Below are 23,478 nucleotides of genomic sequence, written 5' to 3'. Positions count from 1 at the left end.
AGGCGCTGATCCATTTGGACCATAGGTATTGTGAGGTTTTCTGTTTCTTTGAACAGGTTCTGTGAAGAGAAAAATGAGTTGCAGCTTTCTTCTGTCTACAGCGGTGATCTCAAAGGAGAATAATCTAATATTAACCTTTGTGATTGTCATCTTTTATCCAAAGGAAATTATGAATTAGTTGATTAACGTTATTAAGAACAGAATGTAAAAGGACGCATCAATCAACGAATCCATTAAGGTTATCCATTTAGCTTGAGACGATAAAATCCCTTGCCAAGTGCCAAGATTATTTTAAATGTTCTCGAGGATAGAATCATGCTTGGCAGCCAACATTCATCTACTATAATTAATGGATCCAAATATCTGAAAGCGAATTGATCTTCTTTGATTGGAAAAAAAAAGAAGATAAAAGCGAATTGTTCTTCTTTGATTGGAAAAAAAAAGAAGATAAATGTGTACACACTTCTACATTGGCATAATTATAAGTTATTCGCATTTAGTTTTTGGATCTTTATGTTTTAAAAGTTGCATTGATATTCCTATAGTTACAAAAGTGAAACATGTATGTTTATTTATTTTAGCGATGTTAATTTTATCGATAAAAATATGAAAATAAAGAGTAAAAAAATAATTTTAATGTTTGATGGCGGACAACATTGGTAGTGATGGACGGATACACTATTGATATCAACGTCAACATTGACGCAATTGTCTGGTTGCCTCCGACGATGATAAGGTTTGCTATCACTACGACACCACCCGCCTCTATGAGGAGCGAATCGTTGATCTCATCGTCGCCTAGTCGGTGCTGCTCTGCATCGACGTTGAAGCAATTGCCGAGCGACAATTGTGTAAGCATCAATGCAGATGGTGATGGTCGCCTCGCTGTTGACCCCTTGGGTGGATCCCAACCTCGACCTCTCCCCCTTTGCATCTACGTTTGCGTCGATGCAGATGCAAAGTGGTACTGCTCGACATCAATGTTGACGTAGATGCAAAGCGGTAAAAGGGTCGCTTGGTGAGAGGTAATATCAAAATTTATATGACAGCGAGGGGATCGATAAGAGCTCTAGCGACCCTAGCTTCGAGTCGAGGTTGGGATCCACCTGACGGGTCAGTAACGCCACCCACTTCTACAAGGAAGCGCACTGTCGACCTTATCGTCACTCGCCCTGCATCGCTCTGTATTTGCGATGAATGGGCCGCTCGACATCTTCATCAGTGTTGATGTAGACATAAAGGGGGAGTGGTCGAGGCTAGGATTTGCCTAATGGGTCAGTAGTGAGGCGGTTACCATTATTTGTGTCGACGTCGATGCAATTGTCGCTTGACAACTGCATCAACGTTAATGCAAATGTAGAGCAACGTGAGGCAAGTGTCAATGAGGTCGACGATGCGCTCCTCGTGGAGGCGGGTGGCATTACGGTGAAAGTGGATCTTATCATCATCGAAGGTGATCAGGCATTTGCATCGACGTTGATGCCAGCGACGCCGTCGTCTACCACCACCGTCGTCGTCCGCTATCAAACATTAAAATTATCTTTTTTTATCTTTTATTTTTATATTTTCATTGGTAAAACTAACGTCGTTAGGATAAATAGACCTAGATGAACTTTTTAAAGTGTAAGAATTGAGATGCTAAAGACAACTAAATGCAAGCAACAATATATAATTAACCCCTTCTACATGTTGCCCTGAGATAAAAAAAAAATTAGAAATATCCAAACGAGTCCTTTAATTTGTTTGACTTCATCTCTCTTAAATATCTTACTAGTAATGTTATAAGATTGATAATTAATTCAAAAGTAAAATAAAATATCATCAACATACGTTAAGCAAAGTATCTTGATATATATATTTTTCCCGTGCAACGGATGAGTCACCTTTGTATGACACCTCTCCCACTTTTTTGTTTTTTTAACACCACTCCCACTATTAAAAGAACCTAAATGGATATCTATAAACAAGACATACAAAACCATGAGATGAAATAAACTATTCAATCCGGTCGACAAATCTAGGGAAAATATCAAAAGCCTAATTTAGAAGGATTACATACCGAGATAACTAATCTTGAAAGCATAGATATGCAACTATTTAAAGACCTCGCAATGTGTCGGCAAAGTATTCATTCACAAGTTAGGATCTCATTCGCAACAATCAAAATTTACGGTAATTTGACACGTTCCAAAAATACGAAGCAACTCAATAGCCTTTTTCATATATCGTATCGTATAGTGAAGGATCGGCCGACACGCGATGTCGGAACGAAAGCCGGTTTGTATTTATATCGTATCGTGGAGTGTCGGCTACTTTGCCGGCTTCGCTTTTCTCCGTTCTCCGTCCTCCCCTCCTCCGCCTGCCCGATTCAAACCCTAGGAAATCCCCGCCATGGGAGGAGGCCGCCGGTGGCCGCTCAAGCTCCTAGTGAAGGGGACATCCTCCCCTGTACGCCTCGCTGTAGGGATCGCCGTCGCGGGCCTCGCCTGGAACGCGAGCCCTCGTCCCGCTGTGGCCGCCGACTCCTCTTTCTCCTCTTCCCGTGAGAAGATTAGCTCTGCCGTAGACGGTGTCATACGGTCCTCTCGTGCGATCTACACGGTGTGTGCAGCCTCCGTATCCTTTTTGTCGTTCTGGCTACGGGTTCTGATAATTCTTCTTCTCCTCTACAGATCGCCTTCGTCGTGGTGGATTACAAGTATTCTTTGCGTAGTTTGCCTCCCGGTTCGAGCGATTACCGGATGAAGGTGTCGGAGGTCGCCCTCTTGTTCCCTTCTCTTGTTCCCCTTTGGTGTCTGCTACAAATTTTGATGCTAGTTTTAGCTGCTGACTTAGATCGAATTATCATATGATATAGACATTAAACATGATGGCTGTGTCAGTTTAGTTGAAACTGATGTATATCTATTCTATTAGATAAAATCCATCTTCTTTCTGTTACAAGGAAGGGATATCATGTCTCAAGGCTTTGACATTCAGAAGCACTTAGACGTTGGGTTGCGCCAAACTGACCATACAAAGACAAGTTCTTTTGGAAGTATGAAGTCTGGTGTGCTATAAGTATGAAAAGGAACGACAGATCAATTACAGATTACCAATCTGTGGTTTTATTTTCTTTTACCTTGTCCATTACTGGTTCAAAGTGACATTTTGGCCACTTATGGGATATCTAGACCCAGCCTAACCCAAGTAACCTTTCCTCTGTTGGGTAAGGTAACCTGAAATGAAGGCTAAATCTGAAACAAAGTCCCAGATTCTTAAATCCAATCTTCTTCTTCCTCCCTAATCGCCATTGGCTTGGAGCTTTGAAACGTTGGTATCTCAATACCGATTACATACCAACCGGTATTTACTGGTATGACTAGGGTCCGATACCAGACATGGTAAATCACCTAGACTGGTACTAAATTGGTCTCAAAACAGGTATTCAGAACCATGTTGGAGACCATTATGTATGTATCAGTCTGCTCTTTGCCATTCTTTAATTCTGTCCGAGGCACAAACATTTGTTTGAAATCCATTTGTTTATCTTACATACACATGAATACATCCTTTGGACTAAGTGTCAATTCATGCTACTACAAAAATTGAAATACAATGGTTGTGATGGCTACAAATGCTAAATTAGTCAGAGATTTTTTTTCTTTTATTTGAAATCCTACGGTATATCTTCAATGCACATGAATACATCCTTTGGACTCTGTTAGGCGATGTTATAGCAACATTTCCTTACAATTAGCATGATGCTCTAACCAATTAAGCTAATATGCCAATTAGCAACATTGGCCTACAACTTACTGACCAAAGGTTAAGGATTTGAAACCTCATATGATATATTTAAAGGTGTCAGCTAGTTTAGTTGATAAAGACTTTGACAGTTTGATGCAAGGTACTGGACTCGAATCCTGCCTTTGCCACTTACCCTTTACAAAAAAAAGAAGAAACATTAGCCTATAATGGTTCTGATGGCCACAACCTTAGGAAGGAGATTATATGCATGCATTAAGATCCTATAGAAGAATTAATGTGCTGAACTATTTGCATAAAAGAAATATGTGAAATTTGATTAATTTATGCAATGGTCTCCCCTGATCAATTGCTTTTTGATGCAACCCTTATATGCACTTTGAATTTATTTGAATTATCATATTATCTCTTATTTTGTTCATGCACATTAGTTATATAAACCAATTAATCTAAATTTGGTGCATGAGATATCCCAGTTGTTAATAATACCAGCCATTATTGAATAAAATTTGTTTATTGTTGAATTCTAGTTTATCTTGGTGGTAGGTTCATCTTCGGTCAGCTAAAAGGTTACTAAAGCTATGTGAAGCTAATAAAGGGTTCTATGTGAAAGCTGGCCAATTTGTTTCCTCTTTGAGACAAGTTCCAAAAGAATATACTTCGATCCTTTCATCTTTGCAAGATCAGGTATGAGAAATGCAATATCTTTTCATGTGTGTCTGATTATAAATCAGATGAGTTGTTTTATTGTGTTATTCTCATAAATGTGATGCCTCAGGCAATTCCATGTCACTTCAAAGATATTGAAGATGTGATAGCCAGCAACTTGGGCAAGGATTTATCAGAAATGTAATGTAACCTCATCCTTGGATCAACTTTGCCAATTTTTTTCAGATTTATTTTTGGCAAATGTCGAGATAGGGGCACTTTATAACCGTTAAATAAAGTGCCCTTTCTCCACCTTATGAAGGAAATGAGTATAGAGATACTTTTGTTATTTGTGTCAAGCCTACTCTTAATAGACTTTTAGGATCTTTGAGAGTTGAAATGATCTTTTATGCAGTGCTACAATATATAGTCTATTAATTTGATGTATCTGTTTCGGAATGGATGCCCATTGGTAGTGCTTGCTGTAGCCAACATTGGTGTTTTGTTGAGGCCCTCTCTCATATTTTAGTAGAGGGAACAGACCTAATGATGACAAACCGTGTTGAAATATCTATACTTTCTTTTTTTGGTTTATGGTGGAGGCCTGACATTTCTGCATGTTTTCATGAGTCACTATAAACAACACTAACAAAAGAAATGGTTATTATTGTATCATAAACTGATAAGAATTTAAAGATCATGGTTGCATCTTTGCTTTATTCATTGAAAATGATTTGTTATTCATCTATTTAAGTAGAACTACTGTGGTACTCCATTTTGTACTTCGTACAATTATAGACTAGAACATGATTTCAAAGACTGCAATATATTGATTGTATTGTACTGACCAAATGTCATATTGGGAACACTTGTGTACCAGACCAATATGGTAATATGACATGTTAAATGTAATTTAATATTGTTTATTGGTGCATACTGTATTGGTTGGTATGTACTAGTTTAATAAAATTCTGGTACAATCACCAGTCTTGGTATTAAAAACTGGTTTCTTAAATACCATTTTAAGCCTCCACTTTATAGTTCTATGGTAGGATGTGACCCTTCTACCGGGTTCTGTTCCAATTCAAGGTAAAAAGGAGAGGGGAGTGTTAATTAGTTGCTCTACAATTTTAATCAAGCAATAATGAAGTATTGAAGAAAAGAAGCATGGCCTCTTGGGCCTGTGGGCTGGAATGCTGTGAGAGAAAACTAAGTATTGAAGAGGAACCCAGGACGCTCCAAATAAAATTCCTAATAGCTAACAAATTGGTTAACCTGTAGTGTAACCATGTTTGAATGGAAAGTTGGACTTCTTGGCATCAAATAACTTGAAGATTGGACTTTATGGATGTTGTCTATAAATATTGATTTAAATCAAATTGAAAATCACTGAAAAATTTTCTCGGCCTACTATCACTAGGATTGACTGAATTGGCTTTTCAGCCTTCTTCTTTCCCCACTTGACTATATGAGTCTCAAGAAAGGATTGCTTACTACTTTTGTTACTAGAATTGAGCGGTTCGTTCTCTTCTAAAGCGGGATATATTTTTTCTTTCCTTATCCCAATCCATACACGATTCTTCTTCTGACGAGTTACAGCTGTTCCAAACTAGACTGAACATGTATACCTAGTTGGAGTGGGCTCCTTTATGATGAATTCTGTTGAATCAGTGTGCTGTAAGGTTGCACCAGTCTTTGGAAGGCTGAAAAAAATTGTGTTAGCTCCTATTTGATTTCTTTTAACTGATGGGAAGCTGATCTGTGGCCGAATATATTGTGGCTACTCTGAAGGCTAATGGGAAGGGGTTTGTGATTGGAGTAATTGTAACATTCTAATTGCACTTCAAAGACAAGAATTGACAGGGGTGATATGTTGGTAGATTAGTATTTTTGAGTTAATTAATGTTTTCTGTTTTGCTGGTTCTTAGTTTGCTTGTCCACTGCTAAATTATTTTACTACTGGTTCTTTGCTACATCATCTTCCTAGTTAGAAAAAAGAAAAGGGGGGACAATGTGGAACTCAGCAATCTACTGTGATTATAGGTGTTGGCCAGAGTCATTTGCATGAACAATCTTTGTTATAATATTACATGAAAATATGATAATGTATATATATATATATGTTTTTAACTTGTATGGCTGTCAGATTTTTGGCATTTGATGAACAACCTATTGCTGCTGCATCAATTGCTCAAGTACACCATGGGCTGTTGAAGAATAATCAAGAAGTTGCAGTCAAGGTAGGTATTACTTGATTATTGTTGAGATGATCCTCTTATCAGATTTTTCTATTGGAATTTCCATGTGATTACATTATGGCTAATGAACCTCTGTTTTATCTGTTAATATGTGGTGCATAAGAAGATCAGGCTTTTTGTTGGGTTTAAGTTCCTTTTTCTTAGATATACATATCTGTTATTTCAAGTTTTATATCTATTTTTTATTAACAAATGCATTTGAAATATTGAAACTAAAATCTTTATCATTATTGAGAAAATAAATGTCAATATTTACTAGAGGATTGATAAGCATCTGTATCTTCACATGGTCTTTTTGCATCCTTTTAAGGGATGAAAGATCATGAAAAACAAGCGGTTGAATTGGAGCCATCCCCAGCCAAGTCTCTAGTGGCTAAGCCTGAGACCCTATGATGTTATCTTAATGAGCGAGTTGTGCCATGTTCATCCAATGGTTGATCTTCCTCAGAGATTCTCTACTTGAAGCCGAAGGTCACATTGCCAGTGCATTATACCCATTAGCACCGACCTCTAAATCTAATCCAATGTCCAAATGTCTATTTCTCAGTCAAGACCAACAAAATTGATGGAATTTGATGGGGTCTTCAAGGGGGAAACAATAGGGGCCTTCTTCCCTTTACAACTAACTAGGACCAGTAATTTCTTTCACCTCTTGCTGCTTGAGTCTATTGGGGTAATCACTGGTTTTATGACCTACATAGTCATATGAAAAACACAGATGGAATATTTCGTAAGCAAGTGTTTGACAGAATCTGTTCTTGGTATCCACTTACACACCTTGTCCCAGAGGTTTTAAATATGAGTCTCCACACAAACCTAGGCAATGCAGCCTCTCTCCATTAAAGATGTAAAGTTTCTACCTTTAAGAGACTTCCCAACTGGGTACTTATATGAAAAATATTCATCCAATATTTAAATGACTTGCTAATTAAAATTTCATTATCTGCTATAGCTTCTTGATTGAAACCTGATCAAAGTTTCTCCATCTATCTTCTTCTTTTCTGATTTAAATGGCTTATAGATATGTCGCTTGTAAGAATCCTGACTTCATTTTTTTTTGAAGTTTCATATTTTCTTTAATTCGTATACCTTTTCTTCTACTTCCCATCCCTGACAAAATTTAGGAGTAAGAGAGAAATTTTGGTCAAATTACTAGGTAATGTCTCAATCTATGTTGATGGTCTGACATTTTTCATCTTTGTATAGTATCTCATGTAATGCAAGTCATTTTACTGCCGCAATTCAGTGACATAATATCTCACAAAGTAAAATCAGACTACTATTTTCTGTTCCATTCATTATCATCTTCTATCGAGCAGTTTGCTCTTGCTAGGTTCATGGAGTCTTTATAGCCAGAGTGCTTTCATTTGTGTGACTATGAATATTCCGTTAAATGCAGCAGAAATAAGGTGATAATGCAAGTATATGGGGGCATAAAAAAAACTTATTTGATGGATATTTCTAGCGTTTCCAACATCATGTAAACCAGATCTTGTAAATTCATGATAGCATGCTAATACCTGACATCTGGTGGATTTCTCTTCCTGTAATCTATACATATATAATACAGATAAATGTTTTTTTCCGATTTTTCCTAAAAGACTGTTTTTGAAGAGCAATCAGATGTCTCCATGAAGAGTTATTATGTTATTTGGTTTCTACCTTTTTAGTAGCTGACCAGTGCTGCTTTTTGTCTTGCATTGAACATTCCCAGGAAAAAAGAATCAGTTGTGGTACTTATTGCCAAATTGCATCCAGCAATTTGTTAATAAGTTGGTGTTTTATCATTTACTTAATCTGTTCCTTCGGATCCTTGTTGTAGATCTCTTCCAAAGAAAAACTATTACTTGCGCTATAGGAGTCTTTCTCTGTTGGTTGTTAAGTAAATAAATGGTGATATTTTGCATCTAGGTACAGTACCCTGGCTTAGAGCAGAAGATGAAGATAGATATTACAACTATGGCTATCCTGTCAAAGTCAGTCTCTCGGGTATGAAAACTTTTAAATGTTTTGTCCAGCAACACACTCAATTTGATAGCCTAAAAATGGTTCCTTCTCTTTCCATTGTTGCATGTTTAGATGCTTTGTCCTCCCAGTCTCTTTATTTGCATTTCCTATATATTATTCTTTCTGTTGTGTTTTGGTTCCATTTTCTGTATCAGCTTTAATATGTAATAGCTTAGGGTTCCTAGAAAGAATTCCTTTTCCCTATATAACAATTGTCCAGATAATCTGCCAAAGATTAGGAGAAATAATAATAGCTTTTGTGCCTGTCCACATTTTTCTGTTTTGATACCTATTAATTTGTATTGAAACAGACCTACATGAACAGTTTTTGTATATTCACCTGTCTTTCCCAGATGTTGGCATGGTTGGACTGATATGCTGTGTTGGGGTAATGGAGGTTCCTTCTAGAATAATGTATTAATGTAGTGTGCTGTAAATTACATGCCTGACTGCATGGCAAAGAATATTCTAATAGAACCTAGAGTAAGTATATGGGTCGTATAAAAAAATTGTGTTCAAGCAGAAGATGATAACTGGATACTATTGTCTCAACTAAGTGTTCAAAGTTGATTTGATTTTTTTGCAGGTTATTATAACTGAAAAACATGACATATAGATAGGGAGTTGAGCAAACAAAAAATAACCAAAAAAGACAGCCTATTTCATAAGGTTCATCACTGTGAGATCTGTGAGCTTTTGATGTATGTGGTTTTATCCTTGTATGTAGAGTCCTTTTCCATGATATGAGCCATGTGACATGCTGAAGACATCATTGAATGCAATTCTGGAGGCTTATAACTTACCTCTTTCGCTTATTTGAGTCAACCAGTGTTCTGTTTTCATACCCGGGTATGCCATTTTGCTTAGTTTGGCTTTGCTTGATTATGTTCATGTCAAATTCTTGGAGGGAGTATGGACCAAATGATCAATATTGATATTTAATTTGATATGAAGAAATCCAAGCTTAAAAATTCAATCAGGCATGTGAAATTACTTAAAATATTTAATATGACTTATTTTAGTGGGCTTTGCTTGAATTACAATTGATGGTCGAATTCTAGCGGCATATCTAATTGGTGAAATACTTAATGTTTCTGTTTTTTCTGTCTTGTCTGTCTTATGTCTAAACTCTAAAGAATATCAACTTTCAAGTAATGACATTTCTGAAATATTTTTCTGACCTTCTGAAGAACACGGTAAGTAGAGACAAAAAATGTAGTCAGAGTGTGTAAGTTTACATGGTGACAAATTTAAATTTACATGGTGACAAAGTGATATTGTCCCCACCTAAGGAAACCTTTTATTGCTGAGGAAAGAAAATTCTACAAGCACACTTATCCAACTTAATATATTGCTGATTTAATTTAACTCTTGGTTTAGGTTTTTATATTTTATATTTCCATTTAATTTAATATTACTACTGAGGAAATGTCCCAAGCACATTAAATTGAGACTATTCAAAATAATGCATATCAAAATTTAGCTATGAGGATGATATCTCCAAGTTAAACAAGCCTTTTAGGATTAATTGGTGCATTAAGGGATTTTCCATCCAATTTCATCTCTGATGCCTAGCATTTCATCAAGTAATTAATCATCTTGTAAGTATGGCATTAGGAAACTACTAATATTTTTCATTCCCTCACCCCAATATCTGGATGCTATAAAGCTAATTGAAAATTTGTTGTGTGATGTTGAACATAACTCTGCAAAGTATGTGTGCTCCATAGAATTCTATTCATTAAATTTTTGGAGCATTTTGTATACCTCTTTTGTTTTATGAACAGATTTTCCCGGATTACAGATTTGATAGGATAATTGAAGAATTTGAACGGGCAATGGCTTTGGAACTTGGTGAGTAGTAGAATGTTCATAGAGGTGACTGTACTTTCCACCTTGTGAATTATTTTTTTTATAACATGCTTGTTTTTCAAGTCATCCAAGTTAGAAGAATTATTATTTACCTTTGTAGCCTGATGACTTATACATATATATGTATATATATGCTTTTAGGTCCTTATCTCATTCATGTTGCTATCTAGAGTCAACTGTTATTTTGTCATGCCACATAATATGCAATTTCTGAAGGAACTTCTTAGTGATGTCAGATTATCTTTAAACTGTAAATTCTTTTTGGTTCTATATTCTGAAGGTTCTTTTCTGACAGTTGCATATTCCATTATGCGTTCGCATTCCTAGAATAATGCATACTTTACATCCCATTTGTCAGAAACTTTAGAACTTTTTGATTCTGATCTCTTAAACACACTGCAGTAACTAACAATCAAGAACATCCTCTTGCCAGTTGCCTGCTCAAGCAGAATGTATGTCGTGCCATACTGTGTTTACACACACACTCTTCAATTGTGGCCTTTCGTCTACACATCACTTTTAAGAGAGAGCACTAGTTATTTTCTCTGTGAAATACACTCTGAAAGATAACATGCTTTGAAAAAACTTCTTGCATGATATGGTGTTGTTCTTGGAATGATTACAATATGTGCTATCATTGTATTCACTGTAAGGTAATTGATTTTTTTGTCTTAGACAATCATTGATAAGGAAACTCATTGTTCCAACCCATGCCAACACGTGGCATAATTGACCAAAGCCAGTTTCTCACAATCATGAAGGCTCGGATCAGGTAAATAAAAAGAAAAAAATGGCACCTGCAGGAAGTATTTTAGGCCACATCTTATCATCAGTCTATTGTACTCAACAAAATCTTGTGGTAGGAGTTAGTGTCTTGAAGAATATAAAATCACCAGAGAATATTTTTAACATTTCTTATCGTATTTCCTTATCTCAGAGAAAGTAACACAGTACTTAATCATTGGTGTATATTTATCAGAAAATAACAATATGTTTAACAAGACTGAATGCAGGTCTAAACTAAATATTTAGTTTTCAGTTGTTTTGCTTATTCTTTGACATATTTAATATGTTGCTTCTACTGATGTCCTTTTTCAACAACATCTAGAATTTTATTGTAGTACCATTGAATACAAACAGAAAGCCAATGAGGGAAACAAATTAAATTTTTATTCTCTTTCTTTTGAGGCAATTGCATGTATGTGGTTCAAAGTTTATATTTCCATGGTTGAAAATATTAATGTAATGTTAAATTCATGTTGCATGTTAGAGAGGTCCTATAATATTTGTTTTCGTATGACTTATCCATCTATTTTAGTACAACTCCAGGTGGCCAAGTTAGCTAGTTCATATAATTCAAAATATCATTGCGGCTATTAAACATATGTTTTTGTCAAGAGGGCACCATATTTATTACATGGGACCTCTTTTAGGATTGAAACTTTATTATGGTGCAATTTTCAATGCATAGTTAAAATAAATAGGTATGGCTTGACCTGCCTAGGTAGCTAGGTAACATAATCTTCAACTTACTAGCCAAAAAAAAAGAGGAGTAAAATGACTTGTGTGTTCTTTTGTTCACAGATTTTATTCAAGAGGCAAAGAACTCTGAGAGAGCAGCCAGATATTTCAGGAATAATAAAATTGTCAGAATTCCTGGTGTATTTTGGGTATGCAGCTTGTTAGTTCCCACAACATACCTGTGTATTGTTAGTAATTATAGACTTGATCCTTTTTTATTTGTTCAGTGAAGTTGTAAGCGTATTAGGATAAATTTAATTTTTTTTATTATGCCAATGAGATATGAATTTGACAGACTTTTCACAGGATTTGACAACAAGCCAGGTTTTAACAATGCAGTTTTGCAGTGGACACAAGGTATGGCTTGTTTACTTCTAGCCATATATAAGATATTGCAACTGTACTTATATGATATATCCTCACTTTTTGTTGATAATATGTGAATCATGTTACCTATAGTCCTATATTATGTATGTTTTCCTCCAATGGCTTAACTTGTCTTTTAGATTCAAGTCACTGTTTCCTAACTTTGATGTGGAGTAAAGTTAATTGTTCCAGCATACACACTGAGAAGAAAAAAGAAACAGTGTACTCTACTAATCATTGCTATATAAGGGTGCTTGGGGCTATATCTTTTATGCAATTATCTGCTGCATTCCTGTTAGTTTAATGTTGACTAAATTGGTGTAGGTTGATGATGTTGAGTTCATGAGGGATTCAAATATAAATCCACAAGAGGTATGTGACTTTTTTTAAGATTAACATGTATACATGGGAAGATGGACAATTGGCTCTCTTTCTTATCAACATTTTAGATTTATGTGTGAATCTGTGTTTTAGTCCTGGATAAAAAATATTATTCAAACTACTTGAGGACATAAAAGTCAACCAATGGACTTTTACATATCTTCTTTTAAATGTTATGATGCATTAGTTTCCAGTCCATCATTACTAACTCATATTGTTCTACTACTTGAGGACATAAAAGTCAACCAATGGACTTTTACATATCTTCTTTTAAATGTTATGATGCATTAGTTTCCAGCAAGGTTCGCCGTATCGTACCGTACCGGTGTTTCGACCCGGGCTCGGTACCGGTACGGTACGGTGTACCGAGCGGTACACACAGGTGTACCGAGCGGTACATACAGCTACAGTGTGCTACAGTGTGCTACAGTGTCGGTACAGTGCGGTCCGCGTACCGCCCATACCGGGCGGTACAGTCCGGTATGGCAAACCATGGTTTCCAGTCCATCATTACTAACTCATATTGTTCTGGTTTTGTGGCTGCCTGCAAATTACAGCCTGCTAGTTGATAGGATTATTTTTATATACAAACTTACTGGTATTCAAAATTTTATGTTGTTGATCACTTGATCTTACAGGTTGCAAAATCTTTAATGGATATCTTTGCTCAGATGATATTTGTTCATGGTTTTGTGCATGGAGATCCCCATCCTGGAAATATACTGGTTTCTCGAGAAGGTCGTACTGGTTTCTCAATTGGTACGGCTGTGATCTTTGTCTCCATTTTAGATTAAGTAGCATGTACAGATTCTATCATTTGGCACGTACTTTCGAGGAAAAAAAATGCAGTGCTCTTAGATCATGGGATATACAGAGAATTGGATGAGAGGTTTAGATTGGATTACTGTGAACTATGGAAAGCTCTAATTCTGTTGGACTCAAAGAAAATACAGCTTCTAGGCGAAAAGTTTGGCGTTGGCAAGTACTCAAAGTACTTCCCGGTTATTTTTACGGGGAGAACCATGGAAAGGTAAGGCGTTAATCTTCATTTAGATGTCTGTTACAAATTGGTTGTTTCTTGTAATCTGTTTTTGAATATCTCCTGGCTGGTATTATTATTTTGGCTGTAAGTGTCTTCATGTGTAGAATTTTTGGTGAATATTTAGGCTTTCTAAAATTTGGTTGTCCCACTATCCCATCATATAAATCACCTCACAATTGATTGAACATTTAAGATTAGCATTATGAGATGATAATTCAATTATATGATGATTGACATGAGTATTTGTGATTAAGGACACTTATATCAGATGTCAATTATTTCTTTTGATGTAAGAGAACTTTTTATCATATAATAATATTTATTACATAAGCGCTTAAGCATCAACCTTATTGTAGTTTGTTGTGATATTGTTTTCTAGTGATATTGCTCGTCAGAAATTATAAAGAACTCACATAAAAACAAGAAGATTTTTCTTTGAGTGTGGTTTAGAGTCGAACTGTTGGCTTCTCTAGGCAGCAAAAGAGGATTACATTTGTATTCAATCTATTAACAGAATTGGTACCAAGAAAGATTTTTCCTTGCTCCTTTAGACAGGATTTCTGTGATAACCACTTAACCAGGAAATAAGTTATTATCTTCTGTTGAACTTAGAAATAACCATTCAGTAAATTGCTTACTATAATACAATACATTTGGCTTATCATAATATATTACAAACTGACATTAGAAAGCATGAAACAGTTAAGCATTCGGTAAATTGCTTACTATGATGCAATACATTTGGCTCATCATAATATATTTCAAACTGATATTTGAAAGCATGAAACTCGTGTTGTTTGCTTGCTGCTAAGGAATCGTCTTCGTTTGCTTACTAGACAAGTAATTCTTCTTTATCGCCAAGTATTCCTTTGATTGGAATGCACAAGCTGCATGTGGTTTTCTGATGTATGACATCTCAATACACAGAATGGTGCACCTGCCTAATTAGAGCTCATGGATGTTATATCTCATGCCAAGATGTGACCAGTTATCTCTTTTCTCTCCCTTTCTAGCTGCACCGGATAGCAATATTGGGCTATGGTGGTGTCCCCCTTCCAAGGGTGATCCTGGTCTAGCTACACTCCACCAAATTGACATCTCTTTTTCTTGTTATTTCTCTCCCTCTTCTGTCTTTTGGATAAGCTGATTTATGGTTGAATCTTGGTTGATCTTCTGGAGGAGACCATGAAATTAGCCAAGTGGTATCCTGATGTGGATTTTATCAGGATCAGCTGATTTAGCAAATTAATGTTAACATCTAATGAGTTGCTTTGCATATGCTTCGATAAGTAGTGGGTTCTTGAATATATTGAGGTGATGGATAAATAAGATTCATTCTTTTACCCCATGAAAGTAGCTGAAAAGAATTGAAGTATTTCTATTCTAGGTTTATGCTACAATGATGATAGATTTCTGTCGGTGGATGGTAGTGATGATTTAGATACTACTACACTTAGGAAACAAGTTATGTTGATGACCTCAGGTATTTATTATCATGAGAGAGACTTTTATTCACCGTCCATGCATCTCCCACATTGCCATATATTGCAGTGAAGTGGTTAATATTTGTAATTTTTTTTCTTTTTATTGCTTCTCTCTGTAGGTGATTAGGGAGGAACCTAAATTCCTTTCATTGCTTAAGTTATAATGGTCAACATATTTTGCTCAAAACACACAAATATATAGTGTGCATTTTTGGGTTTCTGTTTGGTGGTGTTTATGTATAGATAGGGATATTTAAATTACTATGTAAGTATGTATATTAGATATTTAAATGACTTTTATGTTTCATACATGTGTACCAAGCAGTCATCATATGCTCGCTCTTGTATTTGAGTTTTATATTCTTTGCTATTTGTCCTTGTTCCCAAATGGACACTTGAGGTACTCTTTATGAGCATATACGCTTATTTCATATCATTGCCATTACTTTTGGAAGTGATAGGAATGTGAAGTAAGGATTATTGTCTCAGGAGATTGCACCTGTACCAAGTGATAAGGTATGGTCCAAGCCAAATCCATAGGTGGACCACCCAGTTTCATGCATAGTTATGCAGTTGCTATTGGAGTAGTTGAAATTTATCAAATTTGAATGAATTTTATTGTTGGACCTTTGTTCTGGCGTTAAATTCTGTCAGATGTAATGGACCAGTCGAAGGGTAGAATAGTCTGCTAGTTGAAGAATGAAGCTATTAGTAGAGAATCTTGATTTAGTTCGAAGTGGTGGCCATCACCAATAGAGGAGAGGATTTTCCCCATTTGTTTCTCCTTTACTCTTTTTTCTGTCCTGCATATCACAACATACTGGTCCTTAATAGCAAACTGTACCAGTTTAACCGGTGACCATTATGTTTACTGGTAGTTAGAAATAGGCTTATATATGTTTTGATATTAAACTCTTATGTGCAAAAATAGTGTGAATATGCAATGACAGTCTGAATCGCCAAGTTTTTCAATTTAATGCTGTCTTTATTTTATAAGAAGAATGATTTTGCAGCAGGGTAAAGGGTTGAAAATCCATGATTCATAATTGCAGACTTCATGCATTCCTTGACTTTCTTAATTGACTTGATCTAAAGATAGCGAGACACCCATTCAGAAGATACTGGGCGTTTCTGAGGAAATTAGGTTACAGTATAAATAGCATTTCCTGAAGGTCAGAGAACTTATTTCTGTTCATTTTTAATTTATTTCATAAGAGAATATTAGTAGCTGTTTTTATTTGTCATGATAAATAACCGTATGTTTTAGTTCGAATTTTTTAGACAATAAGATTTTATTTTTCTTTTGTTTTGTCAATGCGACAAGAATTCAGATTTATGAATTTGAGATAGTGGTTATATTTCTTCATTTGCTATTTTGGGTTTGTGTCGTAACTTGTCTTTTTTCCATTTGGTTTTGCACTTTGGTATCAGCAAATCAGCTCTTGGAACACAATTGTCTAATGAAGAGAAAAGACTTTTGAAGCAAGAACTACGCTCGCTGAAGATGGATGATATCTCAGCATTCATGGAATGTTTGCCTTCTGACTTCTTTCCTATCCTTCGAACAGAGTAGGGAACATTTTCTCTGACCTTTTACACATGGTACTATGGGTAGAGGTATCTCAAGCTCCCCACTCATTGTCATTTCAGTGGATTATTGAGGTCCATTCTTGGAAAATTGGGTGCACCAAGACATGTTCGGCTTCTTGCATATGCTAAATATGCTTTATATGGCCTTGAAACACATGAAAATCTTGACCATGGTAAATTTCTCTGTTGTTGCTATAGCTGTGATGTTGCAACTAACAAATGTCCTAACATATAATTTGTTACTTGTTTAGGTTTAACAGCCAGTTCCGTACTCTGTGCATTCAGAGCTAATATGAGCTATTTTTGGTTGAGGATACTTCTTGGTAAATTCGATTTGGTTTTTTAATGTTCTGATGCCTATATACTGGCTTTTGACTAAGTGACTTTGCTCGTTGTGTCATATTTTCAGAATTCCTGACCTTGGTTTCTCAAATAGAAGATGCAAGGCGTTCACTTGCAAATAAATTGAAGAGGATACTGCATAAAGTGGTCAGGTTCTTTTATCAAAGCTCTTTTTTCTTGGTTTAGTGTGATGTGTTGCAGAAAAGAACAAGTCAGCACTGAGGGGTATAACCTTGAAATTCCTGGTCTTTTTTTTTTGTGAGACTACCTCATCAATTTATTCCCCACCATCATGGAGGAATATTAGTTCTGTCACAACAACTACAGTCAAGAATAAAGATACCTTGTATATGTTTGTTTTTTTTTCTATCAATGCAATGGAAAATATACAACGTTAAGCCCATTCTCCTGTTAAAACTTTCTGTTAATTCTTTTATTGTTGCCGATATGGATGATCTGTAACTATTACTATTCCTGACTTCACGAACAAAGTTGCGATTGTTGTTGCGCTTTCATGGATGCGTACACTTTTGACTTCGTATAGAAATTATTGTTTCTCTGGATTTGCTTTTTTGTACTGGAAGTTCAATTTAAATGACTGAGTTCTGTTTAGAGTATCTGATATCCCTCCTTGTGATTCATCTCCATTAGTTGGCTGTTAATTGAAACTCTTTAACTGATACAACCTTCAGAGAGATGGTAAGTATATTGGATATTCTATGATTGAAGTATTTTTAATTCGAAATATGTAATATCAACCATTGTTAGAAATGACTAATATGAGCTCTGTGAATGGATCTTAGCGGGAAAAATATATATGGAGGAGCATGTTTGTTACTAACCCTGTTCCTGTATTGTGCTAAACATATGGTTTGAATTGATGTGCCGGTTGCATTGATTTCTGTAACTTGGCTTTGTCAACCGAACAAAGATACAAAGGTTTGTTTTTCTTTAATTATTTCGGGTCATGTTTGTTCTTAATTCTATGTTTTTCGTTCAAGGATTACATACCATCAGTAGAACTTCAACTTTTGACCTCTTCACTACACATTAATTATGCTTCAATTATTAGGAAATCTCTTTGGAGATTTCAAGGTCGGAGGATGTCAATGGGGAGGCGGAGTTAGCTTCTGTTCGTTTGCCTTCTCACTACAAAATCCTGCCTCAGTCTAAAGAGGTGTCCATGAAAAAATATTTCACTTATTTGAATATTTTTAATGTTTACAATATAGTGAAAATAGTTTCCTTCTGCATTGAAATTTGTATTGTATCGTGCACGAGTTCGTCATGAATCTTCTGACTAATTTATAGTGTGATGCCATCCAAACAACAATGTCGCTTTGGCCGAGTGGTTAAGGCGTGTGCCTGCTAAGTACATGGGGTTTCCCCGCGAGAGTTCGAATCTCTCAGGCGACGCCGTTACTTTTTATGTTTCGTGCCCGCAGTTGACTTCTTTCTTTTACTCGCTTTATATGACCTTTTTGGTCTCTTTCACGTGCTTTCCTCTCTTTAATTTAATTTATATGATCTATTTTTCTTTAATTTTATTCAATTCACGTGTTTTGTTAGTTTATACTTATTTTCGTATCACTTGTATTTCTTCAATTCTATCCAATTTACGTGTTTTTTTTAGTATTTCGATCTATATATTTTAAAAAATTATATTGACATCTGTATGATTATAAAAATAAAATATCTATATTCGTTTGCCATAATGATATCAGTTTTATCAACGAAAATATTAAAACAAAAGATAAAAAAGATATTCTTAATATTTGATGGCGGACGACATCGGTGGTGGCGAATGATAATGTTATTGATGTTGACACCGACGCAATTATCTAGCCGCCTTCGACAATGATAAGGTCCACTCTCATCGCGATGCCACTCGCCTTTACGAGGAGCGTGTCACCGACCTTATCATCGCTCATCCCGCGTTGCTCTACATTTGTGTCGATAATGTAGTTGTCGAGCGACAACTGCATTGGCGTTGATGCAGATGGTGGTGGTCGCTATGATATCTATGGCGAAGATGGTAGTTTCCTTGTCACTGACCCAATGGGCGGATCCTAGCCTCGACCTAAAGCTGGGGTTGCCGGAGCTCTTGTTGCTTCGCTCGTTAATGTGTCAATTCCGACACCATCTCTCGCTGAGCAACCCTTTCGCTATTTTGCATATGCGTTAGAGTCAACGTAGTTGCCAAGCGACGAAAGGATCGCTCGCAATCTACATTAGCGTCAATGTAGATGCAGAGCAGCGTTGCTCAACATCTACGTTGGCACCAATGCAGATGCAAAGTGATGCCACCAACACAAATGCAAAATGATGAAAGGATAGCTCGGCAAGAGGTGGTGCCGAAACTGACGCATTAATGAGGGGAGCCATAGGAGCTCCGACGACTCCAACTTCAGGACAAGGTTGGGATCTACCCAATAGGTCAGCGACGAGGCGACTGCCATCTTCGTCGTAGACGCCGATGTAGTTGCCACTCGACAACTGCATCAATGTTGACACAAATATAGAGCCATGCACGGTGAGCGACGATGAGGTCGATGACGCGCTCCTCGTGGAGGCGGGTGGCGTTGTTATGAGAGCGGAGTTTATCATTGTCGGAGGCAGCCAGACAACTATATCGACATCGACACTAATGATGCCACTATCCGTTACTATCGATATTGTTTACCATCGAATATTAAAATTATATTTTTATTTTTTATATTTTATCTTCGTCGGTAAAATTGACATCATTATGATAAATAAATGGTTTAGTTTCGTAACTATAATGATGCATATAATATGTAAATAGCCCGAAAAATCATACAACATCACATGTCAGCAACGTGAGCCCGATTGAGATCATCGTTTCCTGACTCAATTTTGGGTCCCAACTTAATTATTTTTATAAAGATTAAAAAGAAAAAAAACATAGAATACAAGAGGATTTCCTGACCTCTCCATGTTTTTGATTCTAAACCAGTCATTATCTTTGTGATTGGTGCTGTGCTTCTGTCTCCTCCGCTGTAAGATTGATTTAGATGATACATTTTGGGTTCCAACTTAAATTATTTTCCAAGAATTAAAAGCCAACAAAGCAGAGTACAAGAGGATCCATTGATCAACCGGGTCCCTATTCTATCCATCTTTTCTGGTTGGGGATATGCTTCTGTGTCTTCGTCACTCCCATCTCACACCGCCCTCCTCCTTCCAACACAACCACTCCGATGGCAAGTGCTTCGGTTCCTCATCCAGGACCCTGTTCCTCCCTCCCTCCTTGGTGTCCATCCCCTTCTCCCTCAGAGGGTCCCATCTGAGGCCCTCCCACTGTTGGAAGATTGCGAGAGTGACCTCCTCCTTGATCGAAGCTCCTGTGCTCTGGGCTGGCAGGCTTTGCATCTTCTATGCCCTCCTTAAGACCGGTCTTGCTGGGTCCGATTCCAACCCTTTTGTTCCTTCAGGTAGGGTTTTTAATCACTTTGGATGCCCTATTAACCGTGATTCGACTTATTTCTTTGTTTCTTCCTTTCGATTGCAGGGTTGAGAGGTGATGGTGAGGATTTGGGGTTTTCTAAGTGGATTGAGATGCTACAGGGCAGATCAGGTTTGTTCATTTTGAAATATTTTCCTTGCTTTCCCATTTTGTCTCAGATGGTCATGTAACTGTACTGTAAATCGTCCTATATCAACTTTACTGATAGATTGCTTGGATATGGTTTGGATGACGATTGAAATTGAGGATTACTCGGACTGTCTTATCGAATTTCTTAGCGAGAAGAACCATTACCAATTTAATTTTGTGGCATTTGCTGAAGTGCTTATTAGTATAATTGAAATATAACCTGGAAAATAGCAGGATGGTTTGATAATTGATTTACATGGATCCTGTATGGTTGATACTAAATATGAAAATAATATTGCCAAACATTTATAAGAGTACATTTGCAACTCGTAAAAAAAAAAAAAAGAGTACCCCTTGAACTCGAAATCTCTTTTCCTTAATATCGAAAATAATGCATGAAAGAATCGTTGAAGACCACAGCGTTAGATTTTCCCTATACTTCATGGTAGATACATAGTAAGAATACATTTTTATAACAGATTAGAAATATTAAATCGAGCCACAGTGACAAATCTCATTAATATTTTTTTGTGCCCTTAATGATCCTAATCTTTTCAGCAATTGCAACGGTTTTTTTATTTCTTCATGTCCAAAAATAAGATCGTTTGGACTCGAGGGAACTGAGTGTTGTCAATTGATTTTGATACTAGATGATAGTACAGGTATTGTTTTATGTAATATGGTAAGTGGTACTGCCTTCAGATGAAGCAGGAATTAGTTTAGAATATTCAGGAGTCTTGTACGTTGCCCTGATTGCATCGAATAATCAGCCATTTATTTGGTAGGGAAAAGGGACTAGTCCAAAGTTGTATAGGAAGGTCACGATGTGGATGTTCATAGTATCAGTCATTGATGTTAAAATCAGTTCAAATATGTCCAAGGTTTTCTGTAGATGTAATTTGGATACCTGAAGATCTGGATCTGGAGAAGGCATTTCTCAGGTTTGGTTCACATTAAATGGGATCTTGCTCCAGACTATCTTCTGGTTTTCATTTTAGGTTTCACCATGGACGTGTTTTCAATGCTGCTGCTGCATATTTCTTCTGTTTGCATTAAAAAATACAGAGTTAAACAAAAATCATATCTGCAGATGTGACTTCTTGAAATTACTATTGCCTGGAAGATGAACTAATAGGAGATGGGATGTATGTGGTCGGGAGCTAATATGATGAGTGTGCTAAAATGTAAAATTGTTACTGCTTAATTAGGTTTTGTTGTTTATTGTGTATGAAGAAATACACCTTATGTTCTTGATTTTGTATATAGACCATTGAATTTTCTTCTTGTGAACATTATACAGATGATAAGAAGGCAACTGACCGAAGGAAGTTGGTTAGTAAGTGGCACCCAACAACTAAGGGCACACTGAAGAGAAGTTATAGGGTACCTTCAAAGGCTGAAGGCCGTCGACTTCTTAAATCCATTGCATCCTTACTTTCTGACGATGACCATTTTGTGGATGCTACATCACATAAGGTAATAAACAACATAATCAGATCATGCAATAGCTTCTACTTTCTTCTGGTCCTTTTTCTCTATGCCTAGAATCTTGAATTTATCAAATTGTATAAACGTTGTGGATCACAAGACAAATCACTTCCATCAATATCATCTTTTTTATAGTTTTATTCCACTTGGTGTATCATCATATCATTTTATGAACCTCTTGTGCTAGTTACTCCTACCATATGTTTTTGAATGGTGGTCATTTTTGGCATCTAGGGTTGTCAGATACGAAGGGAGAGTGCCCACGGAGAAAGCGTATGTTGCAATAATGTAAGAGCTCTATTCGATGAACTTCCCACGCCACACCTTGTTGTTGAGATCACTGCTTTTCCTGCTGGGCCACTTACAGACAAGGATTATATAAAGGCTGAGAAGCTTGAGAGAGTCCTGAGGTCAGGTTCTTCCATTTGAAGGTTTACATGTATCACTGACTTGTGCAAAACATGAACAGAATGAACTTCTAATCTTTAGGCTGTAATCAAGCCTGCTTACATGCATTTAAAGTTTGTATGACAATTTTAAATGTATGAGATCCTTGTGAACTGTCTTGGTTATTATTTTTATAATCTTTTATTCTGAGATGTTAAAAATATTGAGGACAAAGATCTTTCTAGATAATTTTTTTTTCCACTCTGGTTCTGAATATCAAGGACTGAAAGGGTTATTTAGGATGTGATCTAAATGGATGGGAGATGCAAAAGTTTTAGTAACAGGCTTGGAACTTGAGACATTGTTAACATCATCAGATTATATGTCTCTGTTAATACATGATACACTATGTTTGTGCATTTTTTGTATCCCAGACTGCTATGAAGTTTAGATTGTCTGCTTGGAGATGTAAAAAACAATCTCTAAACTGTTCTTCGGGTTTCTGTACTTCTGGGAGGTGATGTTTTCACAGTAAAGTGAGACTCAAAACAAAAGTGACACAGGTTTCTGTAGAAACCTTTCACATGTACTGCTTCCAACTAATAAAATTTTGATCTTGCTTTAAGCTTCATATCAGACAAACTGTGGTGGTTTTTGATCGTTACCGAAATACTTTGGAAGTGTATTAGAGTTACTGAGAGTTGTGATTATCTTGTGGCTTACGAGTTG

General features: G+C 36.3%; 2 protein-coding genes and 1 non-coding gene across 4 annotated transcripts; all 3 read left to right on the top strand.

The window, feature by feature from the left end:
• The first annotated feature begins 2,273 nt into the window (after positions 1–2,273).
• Positions 2,274–17,661, top strand: LOC135586769 (uncharacterized). 2 transcript variants are annotated; one of them, XM_065136954.1, is made up of 16 exons: positions 2,274–2,601; positions 2,673–2,756; positions 4,294–4,434; positions 4,526–4,596; positions 6,542–6,635; positions 8,571–8,642; positions 10,448–10,514; positions 12,117–12,202; positions 12,360–12,410; positions 12,744–12,791; positions 13,439–13,559; positions 13,650–13,830; positions 16,758–16,895; positions 16,977–17,089; positions 17,168–17,239; positions 17,326–17,661. In XM_065136954.1, exons 1-16 carry the CDS (start codon positions 2,392–2,394, stop codon positions 17,442–17,444), a joined length of 1,668 nt encoding a protein of 555 aa, XP_064993026.1. In that variant the 5' UTR covers positions 2,274–2,391; the 3' UTR covers positions 17,445–17,661. The 2 variants fall into 2 exon arrangements, with proteins under 2 accessions (XP_064993026.1, XP_064993025.1); XM_065136953.1 differs by having other exon boundaries at positions 2,276–2,601; positions 8,565–8,642.
• A 931-nt stretch (positions 17,662–18,592) lies between these two features.
• Positions 18,593–18,674, top strand: TRNAS-GCU (transfer RNA serine (anticodon GCU)). Its single transcript has one exon. It is a non-coding gene; the product is annotated as a tRNA-Ser (tRNA).
• A 1,693-nt stretch (positions 18,675–20,367) lies between these two features.
• Positions 20,368–22,983, top strand: LOC135628787 (uncharacterized). Its single transcript, XM_065135693.1, has 4 exons — positions 20,368–20,713; positions 20,791–20,856; positions 22,175–22,350; positions 22,597–22,983. The coding sequence occupies exons 1-4, from the start codon at positions 20,416–20,418 to the stop codon at positions 22,789–22,791; spliced, it is 735 nt and encodes a 244-aa protein (XP_064991765.1). The 5' UTR covers positions 20,368–20,415; the 3' UTR covers positions 22,792–22,983.
• The last annotated feature ends 495 nt before the right edge of the window (positions 22,984–23,478 follow it).

This window comes from Musa acuminata, chromosome BXJ3-1, assembly GCF_036884655.1.
Source record: "Musa acuminata AAA Group cultivar baxijiao chromosome BXJ3-1, Cavendish_Baxijiao_AAA, whole genome shotgun sequence".
Classification (NCBI taxonomy): Eukaryota; Viridiplantae; Streptophyta; class Magnoliopsida; order Zingiberales; family Musaceae; genus Musa; species Musa acuminata.
This window is presented reverse-complemented; position numbering and strand designations above follow the sequence as displayed.

Bases quoted from the DNA above. Each gene is read 5' to 3' on its own strand.
- LOC135586769 (XM_065136953.1), top strand. From the start codon at position 2,392: ATGGGAGGAGGCCGCCGGTGGCCGCTCAAGCTCCTAGTGAAGGGGACA. The intron at 2,602-2,672 runs GTGTGTGCAGCC...TCTCCTCTACAG, and splicing joins CCTCTCGTGCGATCTACACG to ATCGCCTTCGTCGTGGTGGA. The intron at 4,597-6,541 runs GTAATGTAACCT...TATGGCTGTCAG, and splicing joins GGCAAGGATTTATCAGAAAT to ATTTTTGGCATTTGATGAAC.
- LOC135628787 (XM_065135693.1), top strand. From the start codon at position 20,416: ATGCTTCTGTGTCTTCGTCACTCCCATCTCACACCGCCCTCCTCCTTC. The intron at 20,714-20,790 runs GTAGGGTTTTTA...TTTCGATTGCAG, and splicing joins CAACCCTTTTGTTCCTTCAG to GGTTGAGAGGTGATGGTGAG. The intron at 20,857-22,174 runs GTTTGTTCATTT...AACATTATACAG, and splicing joins GATGCTACAGGGCAGATCAG to ATGATAAGAAGGCAACTGAC.